The sequence below is a fragment of the Pagrus pagrus genome, assembly GCF_965226575.1.
Source record: "Pagrus pagrus genome assembly, chromosome: 12".
Classification (NCBI taxonomy): Eukaryota; Metazoa; Chordata; class Actinopteri; order Spariformes; family Sparidae; genus Pagrus; species Pagrus pagrus.
The window spans coordinates 17,802,739-17,823,222 of NC_140196.1; the positions used below are offsets into that span (position 1 = coordinate 17,802,739).

General features: G+C 38.4%; 1 protein-coding gene across 3 annotated transcripts; it reads right to left on the reverse strand.

The window, feature by feature from the left end:
- Window positions 1-1,695: 1,695 nt before the first annotated feature.
- apol1 (apolipoprotein L, 1) lies at window positions 1,696-19,425 on the reverse strand. 3 transcript variants are annotated; one of them, XM_084368628.1, is made up of 36 exons: window positions 19,377-19,425; window positions 19,080-19,256; window positions 18,864-18,926; window positions 17,619-17,690; window positions 17,257-17,322; window positions 17,060-17,128; window positions 16,862-16,933; window positions 16,702-16,773; window positions 16,522-16,584; window positions 15,743-15,808; window positions 15,584-15,652; window positions 15,169-15,240; window positions 15,013-15,081; window positions 14,857-14,922; window positions 14,691-14,759; window positions 14,370-14,429; window positions 13,902-13,967; window positions 13,639-13,704; window positions 13,465-13,512; window positions 13,201-13,269; window positions 13,047-13,100; window positions 12,843-12,914; window positions 10,226-10,291; window positions 9,900-9,977; window positions 9,732-9,809; window positions 9,426-9,506; window positions 9,243-9,296; window positions 8,364-8,429; window positions 7,426-7,479; window positions 6,780-6,869; window positions 6,541-6,591; window positions 6,397-6,447; window positions 5,585-5,662; window positions 5,420-5,459; window positions 4,698-4,749; window positions 1,696-4,330 (listed from the first exon to the last, which is right to left on the reverse strand). In XM_084368628.1, exons 2-36 carry the CDS (start codon window positions 19,080-19,082, stop codon window positions 3,370-3,372), a joined length of 3,126 nt encoding a protein of 1,041 aa, XP_084224754.1. In that variant the 5' UTR covers window positions 19,083-19,256; window positions 19,377-19,425; the 3' UTR covers window positions 1,696-3,369. The 3 variants fall into 3 exon arrangements, with proteins under 3 accessions (XP_084224754.1, XP_084224755.1, XP_084224753.1); XM_084368629.1 differs by having other exon boundaries at window positions 9,732-9,791; window positions 15,743-15,811; XM_084368627.1 differs by having other exon boundaries at window positions 15,743-15,811.
- Window positions 19,426-20,484: the final 1,059 nt, after the last annotated feature.

Consider the following 20,484-nt stretch of genomic DNA (forward strand, 5'->3'; position numbering starts at 1 on the left):
GCAGCGCATGTGCCTCGAACGCTCACAGTGAAGTCTTTTGGTGTATAACAAGACGACTTCCTGCGTCACTAGAGAGTTCAGGCATCACATCCCCCTCTGATAAAAGTGCCAAAGGTGAAAGACGGCATTAAAAGTCGAACATCTCACCTGGTGTTTGGAGAAGATGCGAGCTGTGAAACCCTTCCTGGGTTTGTTGGCTGTGGATGACTCACCTGTGGGAGGGCGTGGTCAGTGTGAGACTACCTGTGTCTGTGGGAGGTAAAAAAAAAACGCGTTTCCCCGCCGGTGAGAGTCTGACTCAGCAGTTTCACAAGACAATACATGTAAATAAAAACCCAAACACGATGAGATGATCCCAAAATAGAAAAGATTAGGATGACACACTGAGAAATCGTAAGTGGAAAAACGTGTTCATTTTTGTGTCATTTCTCACATTTGATGTTTCATTAACTTTTTTTTTTAAATTCAACTGTTCAGTTATATTTTCTGAAAATATGATCTCTGTAAATAACTGTCAAACCAAGATAAACAACATAAAAACATTTTTTATGTCATTAATTTTACTCATAATTGGCTTTAAATCTAATATTTCTGTCTTTCTATCCCATAGTTTTGACTTTTAATGTCATAATTTAAATTTATTAACTCTTATGACGCCTTATCTGATCATTATTTTATTATCCATAATTATGACTTTTCATCTCATATTTTAAACTTCTTGTCTAATGGCTTTGACTTTTTTAAGTCATAATTTAGACTTTTTCTTAATTCTGATTTTTTTAACACATTTTTTAAAAAACTTTCTTTCCCATAATTATGTCTTTTATCTAGCATTTTTGATTTTATTGCCATAATTGACACTTTTATCTCATATTTTTGTCTTTTATCTCATAATTATGATTTACCATCGGGACTTTGTTTTTCGTTAATCAAGGCTACGTTTCAATAAGTTCTTTTCTTTAACTGGCAGAAATGGGCTTCCACAAACCAACAATAACAGCAGATAAGAGATTACAGTGAGGTGAAATAGACCTTGAAACATCCAATCAGAGAGATCAGTGAAACAATAAATGTTTTTGCCTGATGTTTAGTCATAGTTCTTTAGAAATATTATGTTAAACAATATTGAAATCAGCCTTAAAAAAAGTGTAATTTACTGTAAAATGTAAATCGTTCCTCAGAACGATGAGCTCCCGAATTCACCCAAAACAATACCAAAAGCACGAACTTGGTGTCCTCAAAAGGTACTATAGAAAAACATACTCTTTAACTGTGCTAGTATTAGTAAAAACTCACTGTGTCTTGTAGGAAGTTCATTGTTATTTAATTTTATGTGACTGCATATGTTTAGATTGTTAATGTATATAACCTATAACAATAAATAGGTTTCATATTAACATTCACCTCCGACTCACATCATGTTTATTTAAAAAATCAAACTTTCATATAAACTCTTTCTCATACCAAACATGCAAAGGAGGACAGAAATACTGGGACATTTGCACCTACCTGACTTCCATCTACATTCGTCATGGAAATATCTGAAGAAAAGTAAACAGCGCTGAAGGAGACACTTTATCTCGGTTATTAAATGAGCAAATACCAACGCAGTGAGTGCTCAGTAGCTCGTATAAGGAAATGAAATGTTTGCTCAGTGGCATATAGACTTTACAAGAAGCACAGATTGAGAGAAAATGTTTCTATGGCCTTTAATTATCAATTTTACATTTACATTTATTACACATGGAGTTCTACAATATATTGCACATAAAAAGGTGAATGAACAACACCCAGAACAAGACTGAAAAATAAATATTAAGTTCATTAAACAGACTTCAGAGACATCAGAACTTATAGTTAAGATCAAATATCAAACTTTGAAATAATGGTCTTTAAAAAAATAATGCCATGATAAAAGGAATTAACAAAGAGCTGACGAGCAGTCCTGTTTTTTACAGTCCTGTGTCATTCCAGTCGTATTATAAGAGATCATTTTACACCTGGAAACCACTGAAACATCTAAAATGACAGAAGACATGATTGAAAACCAATGGAAAAAAAAGATAACCATCAAATATTATATAAGTTCAATGAGCTCACCTCAGACTGGTTTTGGTGTTTGTGTCTCCTGGAGCCGGTTGCACCAGTTGTTCAAAAGCTCAAACTTACTCTCACACTCACACTTCAGAGTGTTTACAACTAGTAGCTGTGAGGTGTACATGTTATCTAGCTAACAGAACTGGAAAACAAAGCTAACGTTAGCTTGCAAATATATGACTGACATATCTGACCTGAGACTTGATTAAAATGCTGTTTAATAATTACACAAAGTGTGAAGAAACACAACATACCAAGGATTATGGAAAACAAACTAAACTAAAATGTTACACTGAGTAAATGACCTTAATATAAGCTACGTTAGCATAATGTTTAGAAGTCTTGTGACTTCCTGTTTACACACTTTTCCTAACATCTGATTTACACATTACTAAAATCTTTATTGCTAAGACATTTAAGTTTTAAAAGAGCAATATGCAAGAATTGGTCGAACTCGTACTGATCTGCGAACAGCTGGTGCAACCTCATCCTGGTTCTTTAGCACTGTACCTTTTGTCACTTATGGCTCTTTTGTAAAAACAATCTAAAACTAAGCTTATTGCGTCCATTCTGAGAAAAATATCATCAAGCCAAACAAAAACTTCCACATCAGATTCAAAACCTCAAGCATGGGGGAAATCAGTTTTTTGCAGCCCTGATAACCAAATAAAACAACACAATTAAACAGACTAACACTAGTTAGTTAGTTAACACACTGAATTATAAATAATAAAAAGGCACTATTCCCCCACAATCTCCACACCTGGTCAATAAAAGTGCTTCAATATGAACCAACATGAAACTCTTAGCAGCAGTTTAAAGTCTAAATTATAAAGTAGAGAAAATATTTTGCATCTACCTCTTTAATTAATCTAAAACTGGACTAACCAAATACATAAGTCAGTTAAATCTTTGAATCTCATTTTCTTCAAGACAATATGGTAGTTTAAGACGTTGGCACAATTGCCAGAGAAGCAGATATGATACTTAATCTACCACAAAACCTCAGTTCATCCCAGGACTGTAAATGCTGTTTAGATTCAAGAAGTCAGGTACCGAAAAGAAAAGTCCTGAAGCTTTAGAAACCATTTCAAAAGGTTGGCACCCTCCACCTCATTAATGCTAACAAAGCAGAAGTATACTGAAGTTTTGAGCCGGTACATTCAAAAACACTTTGTAGGGAAACTGGGAAACTAACGATGCTCGAATCCTCCAATTGAAGCCTCAACATTAGAGCCCAGTTTCAGGCCTTGTCCAGTTTTTGTGTTTCTGTCAAACGTATTCTCGACTCTCAATGTCCTTTTTGATGGCTTTTTTAATGCGGTCGATTTCATCTTCCTCTGAGCTGTCGTATTTGTCGTCTTTCTTTTTCTTGTCACTGTCCAAAGCAGCTGTATCATCGCCTGCGTCTTCGTTTTGTGGTGCGGTGCACTGCAGCTCCTCTCGTATCCCGTTAAGCTCCACCAGACCGTCGTGCAGCTGTGTGGCCACCTCCCTGATTTTGCTGGCGAACTCTGACTTGGCCCCTTTCTTGAGTTCTTTAGAGTCTTTGGCCACAAAGTAGATGTCCATACCTACGAAGAGTCCGGTGAGTACACCAGTGGCCATACTGGCAATCTGGACCGCTCTGGCAGCCGTGCTGCCCGCCACGTTGGCAATCTGCACAACACGCATGATCTCGTTAGCGTTGATGAGGATCGCCTTTCCTGCCATGGCACCGTCCTCATAGAACTGAGCAGTGAGCACAGGGAAGTCACGGTTGTAGGCGTTGTCTTTCATCTTGAGCAGGTCGAACTTCTTCAGGTTCTCGATCCCCTGCTTGATGAACTTCAGGCACTTGTTGAGGTCGACCATCTTCTCCTGATAATCCTTAATGATCTTCTCCACCTTCTTGCGGTCCATCGAATTGTTGACCTGGTTTGAGATGCCGGCGCCTGCTGATGTCAGACCACCTGCCGTGGCAACACCCAATCCCACTGCCGTCACAATCAAGGAGGTTCCCATGGTGACTGGTGCCAGAGCGAGTCCGGCAATGGTGGCCACGCCTCCGATGGCACTGGTGGAGCCACCAGTGATTTGGGCGATCTTGGTCTTTTTGCTGAACTTGTCCAGGCCGTCTGCGATGCTGTTGAGGTCGATGACGTGCTGCCAGAGGCTCTCGGCGCGCTCTGAGAACAGTTTGTTGAAGACACGGATGCCCTTCTGCACTTTCTCTGCGGTCACAGCAAACGCCCTGAGAGGAGCAAGTTAAGAGGAATTATACAGACTACAATTTAAAATGGCATTTTTTCTCTCGTACAACCCTTTAGTATCTAGCCATGCAGGTAGTGGTGGTTTAATTTGACCAAGTTTTCAAATATCCAGCTTTCTCTCCAATACCAATGGAAGTAAATACTTGCACTGACAAACTGCATTTAAAAAAACAGCAATGTCTCTTCTATAACTCAAGTACTGATTACTCTGATAATCCACAATGCTTGATGTCAACCGTTCTCTTTGGAACTTCTCTCTCTGAAGAAATAGTCCCTCTGAAAACTGGAAGACATTTTAAAATGTGGGAGTGAAATACTGCATTATCACCTATATGAACGTTCACTTACTTGGCCTCTTCTTTTTCTGTCATGTCATCTTCTTGAGCCGTGTCTTCCCAAGCTGGAGAGGTAATAAGCAATGACATTTACCTTTCTCATAATGCTACATATATTACATGGACAGAAGTATGTGGACACCAACACATCCTGAACTTCTTATTCCAAAGGCAAAACAGGCTCTACTCCTCTGGTTTCAGGCTTTCAGAATACAAGATAATACAAGAGTATTAGAGAGGTCCAACATGAATGTCGGGATTCAAAAAAGAGAAAATTCCAAGGCACTCATCCGGCAAAAATGTTTAAAAGTTTACAAAGTTTTTGAACTTCTGTGTTTCCTACCAAAGGGCAGTTTTGTCACATTACGTTTCCTTCCTGAGTAGCCAGATACTAACATTGGGATATAGAGCTGCAACTAATGATCATTTTTTATTATTGAGAAAATACTGGTTAGTTTCAGGATTAATCTATTAATCCTTTAGTCACCAAAGTGCCAAAAAATTGTGAAAAATGCTAAAAGTGCTTCTTATTTCCAACCAACAGCCCAAAACCCAAAGACTCTTAGCCTAAACATTTCCTTTAATTGGCAAAAAACATGAAAAACAGCACACTGAAGCATATAAAAAGGGATGTCCACATACTTTTGGTCATATAATGGATGTGATATAACCCAAAACTAAAAATCCAGCCTAAAGATAGCCAAAAAAGTAGAAAAAAAAAAATTTGTAACTTACACTCCACTGTGTTCCACCACTCCATAAGATCCTCCACACCCTGAAAGACACCATTACATTTGTATTGGTTCGCATGTTTATGGCTTTATTTCAATCGGTTAATAATGTGGCATCAGATTATACTGAAATGTTACTATGACGGTATATTTTTCTTCAGACACCAACCTGTCCTTCTTCATTCTGTGCCGGGTCAATACGGTAGTCGTCCAGCTGATCAAACAAGGTCCTTTGTGGACCTCCACTCTGAAACAATAGAAGTTGTACTGCTTTAAAATCATGCATTGATACCAAGATTTGTTTTCCTTCGTCTTAAGTGTTGCTGAAGTGTATATCAGTGAGACAAAAGATACATAGGAATACAATACAGTTAATATATCAAGTGTCACATATTCACAGTATCACTTTTTCTTTGTACATGCTCAGATAAAGAGGAGGAAGTGATGGTAAAAAGGATTCTGGCTGTACAGACATATTTCTACTGTTTTTGCAGAAGTGAAAAGAGCCAAACCCTTCCATGGACACATTATAAAAGGAAGCAGAGAAACAAGTCTGGCCACATTGCAACCTAATCCCATCTTATCTTCCAAGCTACGGGCATGCACAAACACTGCTTGGTGGAGTGAAGGTGTGGGGGTGGGTTTCATGTCGACAGAAGAGGGGGAAAAAAACAACAACAAAACACATGATGACTATAATAGTCTCTGTTGGGAGCTAAGGGAACACCCCGGAGAAAAACAAAAGACAGGGTTGGTTTACAGGGAGGGGTCAGGTGACAGAAACAGACCTTTTGTAATCCTGAACCACAGTGAGTAAGACTACAATACGTCAGTCTGGTGGACAAATAACTGACACAGACAGGGAGGGGAAAGGGAATGAGAGGGGAAGAAGAGAAAGAAAAAAGAAAGAAAGAAAGAAAGAAAGAAAGAAAGAAAGAAAGAAAGAAAGGGTGTCTCATGAGCTTTTTTTATTTTCTCTACCTCTGCTGTGTTGCCTGCAGCTCCATCCTCTACCTTCGCCTTAACTCTGCCCTGAAACCATTCAACAAAAAACACATAGTTAAAGCATTTCTAATATCAATATAAAATCTGAGTCCTTTACAGCGGTGCATGTTTGGATGTTACCTTGACCCGAGGCATGAAGGGATTGTGTCTCTTAGGTTTCTTGACTTTGGTCTAAAAAGAAGAAAATCATGGTTTCAGCATCACTTTGAGGAAGATACAGGTCAAATTCATGTCATTGAGTTTTCTCAGTAAAATGAACATTTGGTCCTGATAACTTTTTACTGTGAAAATCGAACCATGAACATTTTAATCAATCAACAAGCAAAAATGCAGCAAAAGGAAATGAGTTTAAAGACCACCTCTGTTTTGTCTTCTCCCTCCTCGTCTTTGTTTTCCTCTTTGGATGAAGAATCATCTTCTTCTTTCAGCCCTTCATCATCAGACGAAGCCTGTGGTAAACAACAACAAACATGTTAACTTAACAATTACATAAATAAGCATGTAGAAAACATGAAAGTGACATAAAGTTGCATATACATTTCTTCCTAATCTAAAATTTTTGTGACAGCACTGAGTGTATCTGTACTGCGGAGGACTCCAGGGAGGAAGTCAAACTTGCGCTGTTCCTAAAATCACAACATTGTTCATTTATTGTATCATCGATCCCATATAAAAACACACAAATGTTTAATCTAAGGTAAGCAGTAAATGGACATTTTGGACACTTATAAATTATCATAATTTTGGACATCACTAGGTCATTCTAGTTTCTCCAGTTCAGTGACATGCAGAAACACAATGTCTGCTGAACAGGTTCAGAGTGATGCAGATCCACTGTCTGAGAAAAAAAACATCTGATTATTTTGTTTAGGATGCTGAAGATGTGGCTATCATGTTGTCCTCAACTGTTGGTGTGTTAAAAACATTTTGTTGTGTAAACAAATGGGCACTGTCCACACTAAAAAAAAGAAACAAGTTGTCACATACACACACACTGTCACATACCTTGGCTGCAACGCGCGGCATGAATGGATTATGCTTGTGTTTTTTCATCTTGGTCTGTAAAAGATATGGCACGGTGACAATTTGTTAGCTGACATGAAAAACAATAACTGGAAGAACTACATTTCAATACAGCTGCTGGTGACTTATAACTGAATTAAAGAACTACATCTGTGCTTAAAATCTTCTAGTCAAAGAGCTTTGTGAATCTGTTTCATGTGTCTGTTTCTTCCCTCGTTAAAAAATAGTTGCACTCTTGAGTTTATAACCATCTACTCCTATCACTGAAAGATGTACAAATCCCTCCAAACAACCCCTCAATAAGCAGTTGTTCGGAGTGGGACAGGAGTTACAAATTCCTGCTGTTCATCAAAACTTTGTTCAAGCAAAAGTTTATCTTAAAAGTCTAATGGAGATCCCAAAGTTCAGTACCATACCAAATACATCAGCCTGAATTTTGGAGAAATGTGTATGAAATAATGCAAAAGATTTCACGATATGAATAATAATAAAGACATGACGGGCTAGAACAATATGAACAAGTTATACAATACTCAAACAAATAGGACTATCTTAACAACCTGAATAGCTGCAAGGGAAAACAAGTGGGAATAAAAAGCATGAGCTTTTGCAACCTTAACACTGACAAAGGCCTGGAGGTGCCACATGTCATTTGAATGGCTCTGGCATGAAAGAACTGATAAGAAGGAAGCAGGAAGTGGAATGATTAGATCTACGAAGAATAATTGGAGCAAATACTCTGTTTGTTTTCACCTGCACGTTGCAGCAAATGTGGATTCATGCCACACATAGACGCACAAATACAAACAAACACACATACTTTATTGTGTGTATCAATCCATTTTCTGAGCTTAAGACTAATAGTAAAGATTAGTACAGAAATTAATCCAGTCCCATCACGAATGAAGAGATAAACTTACTGTTTTGCTTTCGTCTTTGGATTCAGTGGATTCATCTGTTTTGAGGCCTTCATCATCTGATTGGTTCTGCAGAAAATTAAACTCATTAGACTTTAATTTAACTAAAAATGTTTCAGCAAAGTGTAAATGACAACATTGATATACTACTTTTTACCAAAGCACTTTACAAGGTTTTTGCCACTCATTCACACACACTGTTCAGGAGCATCTGGAGCAATGTGGGGCTCACTGTCTTGCAAAAGGGCCCTTCAACTTGAGGACAGGAGGACCTGGGGATTGCACCACCAACCACAAGATCAGTGATCAACTCTGCCTCCTGAGCTACAGCCGCCCCACTTCTATGCAATGGTATGCATGAGGTGTGTCTGTGTTTTTGTCTGCATTCCAGACTTTGACGGATAAAAGCAAATGGTGATATTATTGTAGTTTTCTTCTACAGCTGTAGTTCCTCAGGCAGGTCGTTCCACAGCCAAGGAGCCCTGACGGCTAACGCTTGGTCCCCTCTTGTCTTAAGGCGAGAGCTGGGAACAGTTAGCAGGTTCCTGCCTGAGGCTCTTAGCTTGACTGCTTGAAACAAGATGTCTCCCATTTCACTGAAAAGTCCACTGTCACTGTGTTTTTATTTGCCCATCATACTCGTCTGAGTTGAATGATTGCAGTGTCACAAAAAGCAGATGTACGTATGTAAAAACAGACTTCTAGAGTCAAACGCTGCACTTACATCTTTCTTTACATTCAAGGTCAAAAAGTGATTTTTGACTAAGGGGGCCCGTAACCTCTCTTATATCCGAAAGCTGATATTCAATATCAACAAACAACACTGATCCAAAATATCAGTCAACCAATACATCAGTCTATACTGTGTGTACATGTCAGTACCTGATGGTTGCTCTTCTGCTTTTGCTGACCACGTCTCTCTGCTCTTTTTAGCTCCTGAAATCAACCCAGAGCAGTTTCTTTGACCACAGAGCTAATAAGGCAGCATCGAAACACACCGATACACATCTGCTTCAAACTGATACAGACAGCCATTATTTCCTAAAGACTGAAAGCTTAAACTACCTCCTCTGACGGTCTGGCAGGAACTACAGGAGATTTTTCGGGTTTTGCTTTTTTCTCCCTGGAGGTCATATCCTTGTTATCCTGCAGAGGACAAAATAAATGAGAAAATGAAGACTCCAGTGAAAGCCTGACATTATAAAGCACATTCTTACTTGCCTCCTGCTTATTGAAAAATAAAACCATCAACTGATTTAACTCGTGATCATACAGACATCTTCACATATTCACACATTCAAACTCTGATTAAGCAGAAATATACAGACAACCCACAGAACACCTTCTAAATCTGAGAAGTGTAAACTTTACCTTATTATCCTCAGCTCCTATTGGTTTTCCTTTGTTGTATGTAGATGTGCTCTTCATCTCCTGTGGAGAGATCGCAGCCTTAACAACACATTATAACAGACAGAGCAGAAGTCAGAAGAGTCTCACTCGGACCACATGTCATTGAGCTGTGTTCAACTGCTTACAGACCTCTTCAGTTGGTCTAGGTGGGACCGTTGGTGTTTCACTTCTGTCTTTCCTCTCTCGCTGGATCATGTTGCTTTTGACCTGACAAGGACACACACACAGACAGAGTCACACAGCGTGGTGGAGCAGGAGGACTGGGACGTATGGCAATGAGCAGGCAGGATTTAAAGGGGATGGGGAGGATGTGGTGAAGGTGGGGAGGAGGAGGTGTGAGAGTAGAGAGGGTATTTTTGACAGAAGTTGATCCAGCTGTGTGTGTGTGTGTGTGTGTGTGTGTGTGTGTGTGTATAATTTGTGTTTGTGGTCACTGATGCAAAAAATAGACTGACCGCTTTCGGTTCCCCTTCCATTCGTTTCTCGTCCTCCGTGAGCTTCTCTGTATCTTCTGTGTCTTTCTAAAAAAAGGACATTAAATAAATTGTATCAACCAACCAATAAATCTGATTACTTGTGCAGCCATTAAAGGACCGAACTGGTCTCTTTGTTTTGCAAGTTTAAAGGAACAGTTCACCCAAAAATGATGGAAAGTCAGGTGACGTTTCATAGTCCACAAAACATTTCTGAAACTTCACAGCAAAGCAGGGTTGCAGCATTCTCCTAAACCACTGACAATGTTCACTTTACACTGTAGACCAGGTTTAAGGTAATGCTTTTATCTTAGCAGCTACAGTGAAGATTTAGGCTTTGTGAAGGGTGTAAATAACTTCCTATCAAATCAATTTGGGTTCTCTGGGCTTCTGGAGACTTGATTACGCCTGTTGAGCTGAATGAAGCTATTTTATATTTTTTTGTTGTTGTTGTTTATTCGTTTTAAAACTAGTCGCCATCTGCTACAGTTGTTGAGGAGAATGCTGCAACTCTGTTTTGCTTTAAGCTCTTTGTGGGCTACCAAACTTCATCTGATTTTCCATCAGCATGCGAGTAGGTGATGACTGATGGAGAATTACTTGTTAAACTCTTGTCTATATTTGACCCTGCTTGAGAGACTGTCTTGTTTGCTGAATTTGTAATTTGCATGTACTTACAGAAGCAAGACTGTGAAAAGTCTGTATAAGGAGATGAGACACATAAGGGCATGTACTATGACAACTTGTCATCTGGCACTGGGTGTGACTTTTGTATCCAGAGTTATGAAAGACTGTGATTAACATAATTCTGCGGAGATCTGCAGAAACAGCCTTACAACCTGTAACTGTGTATGTTTCTCCCCTTGCTGCAAGTAAAAGATAATTGATCAAACGTAACTCTCTCTGGTGTTTCTTTCTCTCTGAAGGTTTGGAAAGACTCTATGTAACAGCATAGATTTTTCTGACAATGACTGAATTTTCATTTTGGGTGAACTGTTCCTTTAACTCTTTGACTGACAGCCATTGGTTTTCATTCATTTCTGTATGGTATGAAAATCAAAAGGCAGACTCTTGAAAATTATTTAAAAAAAAAAATTATTTATCACAGTAAAACATCAAGCCTGTTTTAATTTTTGCCAATTTTTGTTATTGATTTTCATACTGTACAAAAACAAAAGGAAAACAATGGTTGCCTAAAGCGGTAAGAATAATACCCCAAAATTCAAATCACATCAACTTTGTTTTGTAAAATGGTTGGGTCTCAATATAAATGTGATTTGTGGCAAACAGGGTACAACAGGCAAAAATCACAGGAATGGTCCTTTATCATCACAACTCCCTAAAATGAACCAAAAATCCCAACAAACATCCCAACCATCATCATTATCACAGACCCATGACCACCACAGAGACTTCCTGTCACCTACAACATCATTACCATCACACTGACACCTCCACCACTACCAAACACAATCAACAGCATAGTTACTTTATTTGCAGAGCGGAATAGGTTCAATTTGGACATGGCTCCAGCCACGGTGTTCTGAGGGGGTGGTGGGAAACAACATCAAAACACTTAAGGACTAAGTAACACCAATAAATCACCCGAGATGACATATTGGTCAATGTTACCCCACAGTACTGTAAAACAGTTATGCCGGGTCTGTGGTATTTGGAGCTGTTCCATGTAACTTGAAAGACTTAAAGTATGCAACCTCAACAAGACCAGGCACGTCAAGTGAAGCTGGACTGCAGTGAGAGCCTGAAGGTAACATGCTTTTCAAAAACTTAAACTTTTGACTCATGACTTTCCTCCTTTTGACCGAGGCAGGAAAAAGCACTTCACAATACCTCCCATTCATAACATTCATGAATTTTTTATATTGACAAATCATAAAAAAACAAAAAAAACATCTACAAATCTTGTAGAAGAATGCAGAATAAAAGTATCTTTTCCGTAAAAACATTATTATGATTGTGAATCAATAATTTAAAATGTTTGTCAGGTCCAAAATGATCTGTGTGAGAATTCTGATGGTTGGTTCCAGCTTCTAATAAGGATTCGTCAGCCAATAGTATAACTTTGTTGGAAACACGTGATATCCATGTTTCATCAACAATCAAGTCTTTCCCTTCTCTGAATGTTATCAATAACACCTTAATGGTTTTTTTTTGCTGTTAACAAAAAGAGAATTCTTTATAAACCATTTATTCAGCAACTGTTTATTGTAAAGTTGCGACTGATGTTTAGAATACTTTGCACGTGGTTAATAAATACTGTGTAGTTCATCTATAAACATTATATGGATGGCCAATATAAAGTTGCAACTGATGTTTTTAAACCTCTATCATTTCTTAATAAATGGTTAATAAAGCATTTCATTGTTTGTCAAATAGTCAAATAACTATAAACTAAAGGTTAATTAACCATAAATGTACCAGTTTTAATGACGGTTATTATGAAGTGTTAACCTTCCTCTTGAGTACTAACAGTCAAACTGCACAGGCTGTTGTGCTGAATAAAAATAACTGGTTAAATGTCAAAAACAGGATGCCAGATTTCACACAATGAAACAGGAACAAGTAAACATCAAAGCACCTGTTTGTTGCCTGATGACTTCTCACTGCTCGCACGTGGATCCTCGTCATCGGAGCCAGCCTGCTTCTCATGCTGCAGAGGGAACACAGAAATCCTTACTTCATGAAAAACACATTGAATCTCTTTTAATAATCCATTTCTCAAAAGAAAATGTAATCATTTTGTGAGCATTATATAAAAGACAACAATCTAATTATTCCTTACTTTGTTTGCAGAGCGAAATGGATTCAGCTTTGTCATCGCCTCAGTGAGTTTATTCTGAATATGAAACAAAATAAACAGAGTAAAAAACAGAAAATAAGAAGCACACTCACAAAATAAGCTGCTAATGGAAACTTAAAGACGAAAATTAACAGACCTGTTTGTGACTGGGCTGGCCCTCTCCATTGTCCAATATCTCCTCAGAGTCAGAGTCAGAGTTCTTCTCCTGCACACGAAGCCAAAATGTAATGTTCAATATAAACATCAGGAGACAATAGCAACAATAGTACATCATGTGTGGGTTAATTCATCATTTCATAAAATGTTTTTAGCCTTTTCTGCTAGATATACTGTTCAATAATGGAAGAGATGAACTGATGACATGCAGCAAAAGTCAAAAGGACAGTTCGCCACCTCTCACCTGTTTGTCAGTGTAGAATGTGCTCCTCATCATCGCACTGAAACCATTCTGAAGAAACACAAAGGTACTGTTACTGTCCCAAAAATAAACAGATTGTAACCCTGATCCTCACCGTATCATCACAGCAGATCTTATTCAGAGAGGATATGCAGTTACTCTGGCATAACAACCCACCTGCTTGGCTTTGGGCTTCTCTGTATTCTCCTTTGAATCTCCTGAGTGTTCAGTCTTTCCCTTCTCCTGTTACAACACATTACCAGCATATCATTAATCTCAGAACATGACTAGCAGTGTAATGTACTGGCTGTAAAGTCCTTTATAATGCAAAGAATATAAGGCAGTTACAAACTGATATATTTCCTGTATATGTCTTAGTGTCGATGCAGTGCATGTCCTAGTGAAAAGACAATAAGAGGACAGAAAGCTTTGTCTCTCACCTTTGAAGACGTCTCTACGAGGCTGTCACTGCTGGCAGAGAGTTCCCCATCAGCAAACAAATCATCCTAAACAGAAAGATACAGTCAGAATGTAATAACCCAGACAAAAATGCTCAAGTGTTTTATTTGATAGGAAAAATATCGACCATGTTTCTCAAGGACTGCAGGCAATGGTGCAAAACAATTTAGCGTTCAGAAATGGAAGTCCCTTAATGTCCCTGGTTTGATCCCCGTCTTTTTTGACACTACCAAAAGGGGGTTCCAAAGTAATATTTTAAACTGGACATAGTGTCTTGAAAAGCTCAACCAAATTCCCCCTGAAAACACCCCTTAAAAATCATAGAGACAGGTTGAAAGAGAAAATAACTCTGGTATCATTTTACATCAGCATCAGGACGTTTCAGAAAAAATCCCTTTAACAAGATACTTGAATTGAAAACCTGTCATTACTGAGCTCGAAAGTCTTACCTGAGACTGAGATTTGGTGACTTTTTTTCTGAACACACCACTAAATATTCCTCCTTTCTCCTGAGAATAGGAAGCCAACATTTAAAGGTTAAATATAGAAGCAGCAAACAGGTATCTGCTATGTAAAGTATAGTGGAAAAATGGCATCCTGAACAAAGTGCACATTTGTTTTGGTCTGAGATGCTAGTGCTCTAGTGCCATATATAATGGCAGTGAATGTCATTTATTTCACCTTTAATATAAGCACATTTACTGTTATGGTTTCAACTTGCAGTGTTGGGTCACTTGAAGATCGACGGGGGTATTTTTATCGAACCTCACCTTAGTGTCTTTACTTTCAGAGAGATTGTCGGTGCTGCCTGAGAGCTCGCTGGGAGCAGCCAAATCATCCTTCAAGGTGAGAAAAAAATGTCAGTCAATTCATTTTACATTCTAATAATTCATGGTTACCTGGTTTAACGGTGAGATGAATATATTGTATGCTCACCTGAGATTGTGTCCTTGATCCGAGAGGCTTTTTTTTAAACATTCCACTGAAAATCCCTCCTGCCTCCTGAAATAAAAGTTACATGAAAATAGTGTATGAAGTTCTGCCAACAATGGTGGAATTTAGTTAAGTATTCCTCTGCGTTCATGACCTTACCTTAGTGTTGCTATTCACAGAAAGGTTGTCCGTGCTGCCTGAGAGCTCGCTGGGTGCAGACAAATCCTCCTGAAAGTGAGAAACCAACATCCCCTTTCAATTACTATGGTCTCCTAATGATGTAACAGAGGTAAAAGTGAGAAGCACAATGCTCACCTGAGACTGTGTCATCGCTCTGAAAGGTTTGGGGGATTTTTTAAACATCCCACTGAACACCCCTCCTGTCTCCTGGAAACAAAAGTCACATAACAAAAAGTTGAAAACAACTCAAATATTTGTGTGGTTTCAGGCAGATGGATAGGCAGGGACAGCAGCCTGCACTCTCTTCCAAACGCTGATGGATGCAGGTTTACCTCGTCCATCCCAACACACCAAAACAAAAATAGAAACACACATCTCCAAAGGGGCGAATACAACACAAAACAGAGATGTAACATGACTGCACCTTCAGTTTAGAACAAAAACAAGGAAGAACTGTGCTGCTAGGAACTGTCATGGCAGCTTTAATATCTTGAGATGAGGAGAGACTTTGTATATGTTTGATATAAGGTAAAGCTTTCACAAACTTTACCTTAGTGTTGCTATTCACAGAGAGATTGTCGGTGCTGCCTGAGAGCTCGCTGGGAGCAGACAAATCCTCCTGAAGGCAAGAAACAAACATCCCCATCTGATTATTATTGTTTATTTTCAAGTAATGTAACAGAGGTAAAGTGAGAAGCACAACTCTCACCTGAGATTGTGTCCTCGCTCCAAAAGGCTTTTTTTTAAACATCCCACTGAACACTCCTCCTGTCTCCTGCAGAAAGGCACATAATAATATAAATACAGTATGTTGAAATAAACTAAAATAAAAGCAGCTCTGTTGTATTTTGAACTGATGCCGCTGTCAGATGGACAGGCAGGGCTTTTGTGCTTTACACACTGGAGCCAGCACTTCTTCCACATTGCTGATGCTCGCAGGTTCAGCTCACGCTTCCAAACATAATTGGCAGGAATTTGGTTTGGTGAGCTCAAACAAAACAAACAAAAACCTCACATCTCATATAGCAACCACACTGGGGTGTAAAATATAGTACAATAATAACAAGTTACAAATAATAAAAACTACAAATAAATAAATAAACTACCATTTTAAAGGAGAATTCTTTTAAATCTGCCCCAAGTTTTGGGAGGATACGTATCATCTTATTGCCAGGATTCATTGAAAGAGTTTCAAACTCTCTTAGGCATTTTATTCATTTTATTTCTTTATGTTTTTAATCCATCATACTATATCATTACTACCGGTATATATTTTTCATTTTTTGTTATTTTTTTGTGTTGTTATACTATATTGCTTTGATTAGTCTCATTCTGGTATGTAATTGTTCTACTTTTTGTTCAAGCCGTGGTCTGATTGATATACACTGATTTTATTTACAAAATATTTAAAACTTGTTTCCAGAAGAATCACAAGACTTATAATATAAATAATAAATTAATTAAAAAAACTTGGCAGATGAGGCTCACTTTAGTTGCAGTGTTTTCAGACAGACTGTCGTTACTGGCTGTAAAGTCATTGTCCAGCAGATCCTGAAACACACAATTTTAAATCATAATTATACACATTTTACATGGAATTTAGCTGATCACAGTTTTCTCCAGATGGTATACATTATCTCTGACACATGACAGAAGATCGTGTTTCACCTGTGAAGGCCTCCGGACGTGTCCTGGTTTAGCAGTTCGTTTCAGTATCCCACCGAACACACCTGATTTCTCCTAAAAGTGTAGAGAAAGGATTAGTTTTAAAGACTGACAAGACAAAATTCTGCATGGGGAAATATCACAGAGCAGAGAGTGAACTCACCTTTGAGGACTTGTTGTCTGTTAAGCTGTCACTACTGACAGACAGTTCAGGATTTTGTAACGAGAGGGTGTCCTATAAAAGATAAAGAAACGATTAACCTCTCATTTCTCATCAGATTAATCTACTAATAGCTTCAGTTAAACTTAAATATAACAACAACATGTACATCACATTAAGTTCAAGAAGGCCACTACAAACCTGTGACTGGCCCTCTTTGGCAGTTTTGGTCGTCTTCTTGAACATTCCTTTAAACACGCCTCCTTTCTCCTGAAAGATTAATGAAAAAGTCTGTCTACATGCTCAAAACACACTGTCATTTATTTATAACACAGGGATCACAGTAAGTGATGACCAGACATAAGATTAGAAAAGACAAATGGGATAGTGAGCATCACCTTTGTGCTGTTGTCAGTCAGACTGTCGCTGCTCTTTGAAAGGTCGCTGTTCACTGATAATGTGTCCTGTAAAGTCAAAACAGAACTGATGTGAGTAGATGTGGAATCAAATAAAATCATAAATACATTATATTTGAAGTTTCATATCTGAAATCTAAATATTTATTTTACAAGATAGCGGTTATTGTAATTTTACTGTTAGACATGTCAACAATGCGAATATGAGTAAGCATCCTAAATACGAGTATCAGGAATTAATATTCAATAGTGAGCTTTTCATGAAAGATCTCTTGTCAGTGTATTATCTTACTAAATGTTAAGTTCTAGATTTAAACTAAACAAAGATAAAACTACAACATCACCTGTGCTTGAGCAGATGGTTCTGCAATCTTGGAGGATCTTTTGAACATCCCACCAAATATCGCCGCTTTTTGCTGCATGAGAAGTGAAAATGGAAAATTAAACAAAATTAGTAACTGATAAACATGTACAACCCACTCAGGATGATTACATAAGACTAATCTCTAAAGTGATTTCAGTTCTGACATACCGGCATCATTCAAAACCAGTGACTAATAGAGGGCAAACATTCACTGCAGTGACCAGTGAGTCAGCAGCATCATTTTCGCACCACATGGAGACTAATATGCAAAAGACCGACACTTCACTGATGGATTTATGGATGAGAGCATCGACTGGTTTACTTCTAGCAGTCCAGTTTCACGTCCAAGCCTGGACTTGAAGCTGGTTTCATGTCTGGACTTGAAACCTTGATGACAGTAAATGTATGAGAATATTCATTTATGTGAATGTTATGTCTTCTAGCTCTGGGAAAATTGATCACAATACTGATTTGCCTGTTTAAGAATCACATAAAAGAGAAACCAGAGGCGTTACATTACTGATAGACAGGATAGAGAAAACACAGTAAATAGTTTTCCTTTTCCACTGACACAGTAATAAATAAAAAGGTCTCTAAATTCAGTTGGTGATCATAATAAACCAAAACTATACTGCTTTTTTTTTTTTTTTTAAATGTTTCTTATGTTGCCATTATATGCAGGAAAAGAACGACATATACAAGAACTATATTAGAACTATATATGTTTGTACCAATTATAGAAAAAAAAACTGAGACTGTTAAATACATTTTGGATTAAAAATGCCTGACTTTTACTAGCATAACATAGCAGAGAGTTTCTGAGTTAATGTTCTTAGTTACATACCATCACTGCTTAATAGCTAATCTGGTGTAGGGGGGCTATAGGGGGCCCAGTAGCACATGATTGCCCTGGAGCAACCTAGAAGGTTAATCCGCCCATGAAGAAATTACAGTTTCTACACTGTGCACTCAAATTAAAGCTAAAAGTCAGCATTAAAGTCCATTGTGTTGGAAAATATGTCACTAAGCACATACTATTGGACTGCATTGTGTATTTGCAGGCTGTATTGAGTTTCAGTCACATGGATTTAGGTCAGATCGATGAACTCTACTTAACCGACCTCAGCAAAGAGCAAACTGTAAATCCAACACAGCAAACCTTTAAACACAGACGTTAACTAGCTGAAGTTAAGATTATGCACATAAACAGAAGATATCTACTCACAGCTACACCTCCTCCTCCTCCATCATCACACTCCAAGTCCAAATCCAGGTTATCGTACCGCTCCTGTCAAACAAACACATCGTCATGAACGGTTGTTTTCGCATTAACGTTACACTAACCGACATTTTGAACAATGTCTGGAGGACAGTCGACAGAAAGACGTCCCGACACGAACATTAGCTCGTTTTTAAAGGACGAATGTGAACGTTAACTCACCATTGGCTCCTCACGTCAGCTCTTGTTTAGTGTTTAGTTATCCTGCTGCTGTTTAGTGTTTAGTTATCCCGCTGCTGTTTAGTGTTTAGTTATCCCGCTGCTGTTTGTGTCGTTAGAGAAGATTTGTCGACTTTCTATCCGTCCCGTGTTGACACTGTCGGTTGTTTTCACTCCTCCCTGAGGGAAAAAAAGAAAAATAATTGAAACCAGAGACTTCCCACAGATACTTGTGACTTGTGGGTGTTCATAAAGCTCTCATTGAAACCGGCAGATCCAGTTTTCTGTTCTGTTAATTACCTGTGTGTTGTCGTCCTGGAGAGGGCGTGTCGGACTCACCTGGGAGATAAACTGATGCTGCTTTCAAGTGCTGCTCGGAAAACTCCCATTGTCTACTTCACTAAAAGTTGTTCCCAACGTTTTTTCTAAGACATACCTCCACGCAGTGTTGTAAAAAGTACAGAGAAGTCATATTCGAGTAAAGGCAAAGATATCGAGATATACTACTCAATATTAGTTATGTATATATGTGCATGTGTATGGATGTAAAATTAAATGTGTCGCATTATTGTTGTCACAAATCAATCAAGTGAAACGCTAAAATATCCCCATACCCCCAACTAATTTTGAGTAGTGTACTTTGGTACAAGTGAAAGTCATTATTATTATTTTTTTATTTTTCAGCCATTCCTTTACCACTTTTGATGTGTGTTTGGGATCATTGTCCTGTTGGAACACTCAACTGCATCCAAGACCCAATCTTCTGCTGATGATTTTAGGTTTTCCTGAAGAATTTGGAGATAATCCTCCTTCTTCATTATTCCATTTACTTTCTTTAGAGCAGCAGATCCACTGGCAGCAAAACAGCCCCACAGCATAACACTACCACCACCATGGTTGACAGTAGTGTGGTGTTCTTGGGGTTAAAGGGCCTCACCGTCTTGCCCTCCAAACATATTGCTGCTCATTGCGGCCAAACAGCTTTTTTTTTCATCTGACCACAGAGTTTTCCTCCAGGTTTTTTCTTTGTCCATGTGATCAGCAGCAAACTTCAGTCGAGCTTAGTGCCGTGTCTGGAGCAAGGGCTTCTTTCTCGCACGGCAGCCTGTCAGCCCATGTTGATGTAAAACACACTTGACTGTGGACACTGACATCTGTCTTCCAGCAGCTTCTAAGTCATTGCATACTTGCTTTGTAGTGTTTTTTGGTTGACTCTTGACCATCCTGACCAGTTTTCTCTCAGCGGCAGGTGATAGTTTGTGTTTTCTTCCTGATCGTGGCAGTGACACAACTGTGCCATGCACTTTATACTTACAGTTGTTTGCACAGTCGATCTTGGGACCTGTAACTGCTTTGAAATGGCTCTAAGTGACTTCTCTGACTTCAAAATCAATAATGTGCTCTTTCA

Bases quoted from the DNA above. Each gene is read 5' to 3' on its own strand.
- apol1 (XM_084368627.1), bottom strand. The intron at 17,691-18,863 runs GTGAGTAGATAT...CTTCTCATGCAG, and splicing joins GAGGAGGAGGAGGTGTAGCT to CAAAAAGCGGCGATATTTGG. The intron at 15,653-15,742 runs GTGAGAGTTGTG...TCTTGCCTTCAG, and splicing joins GAGCGAGGACACAATCTCAG to GAGGATTTGTCTGCTCCCAG.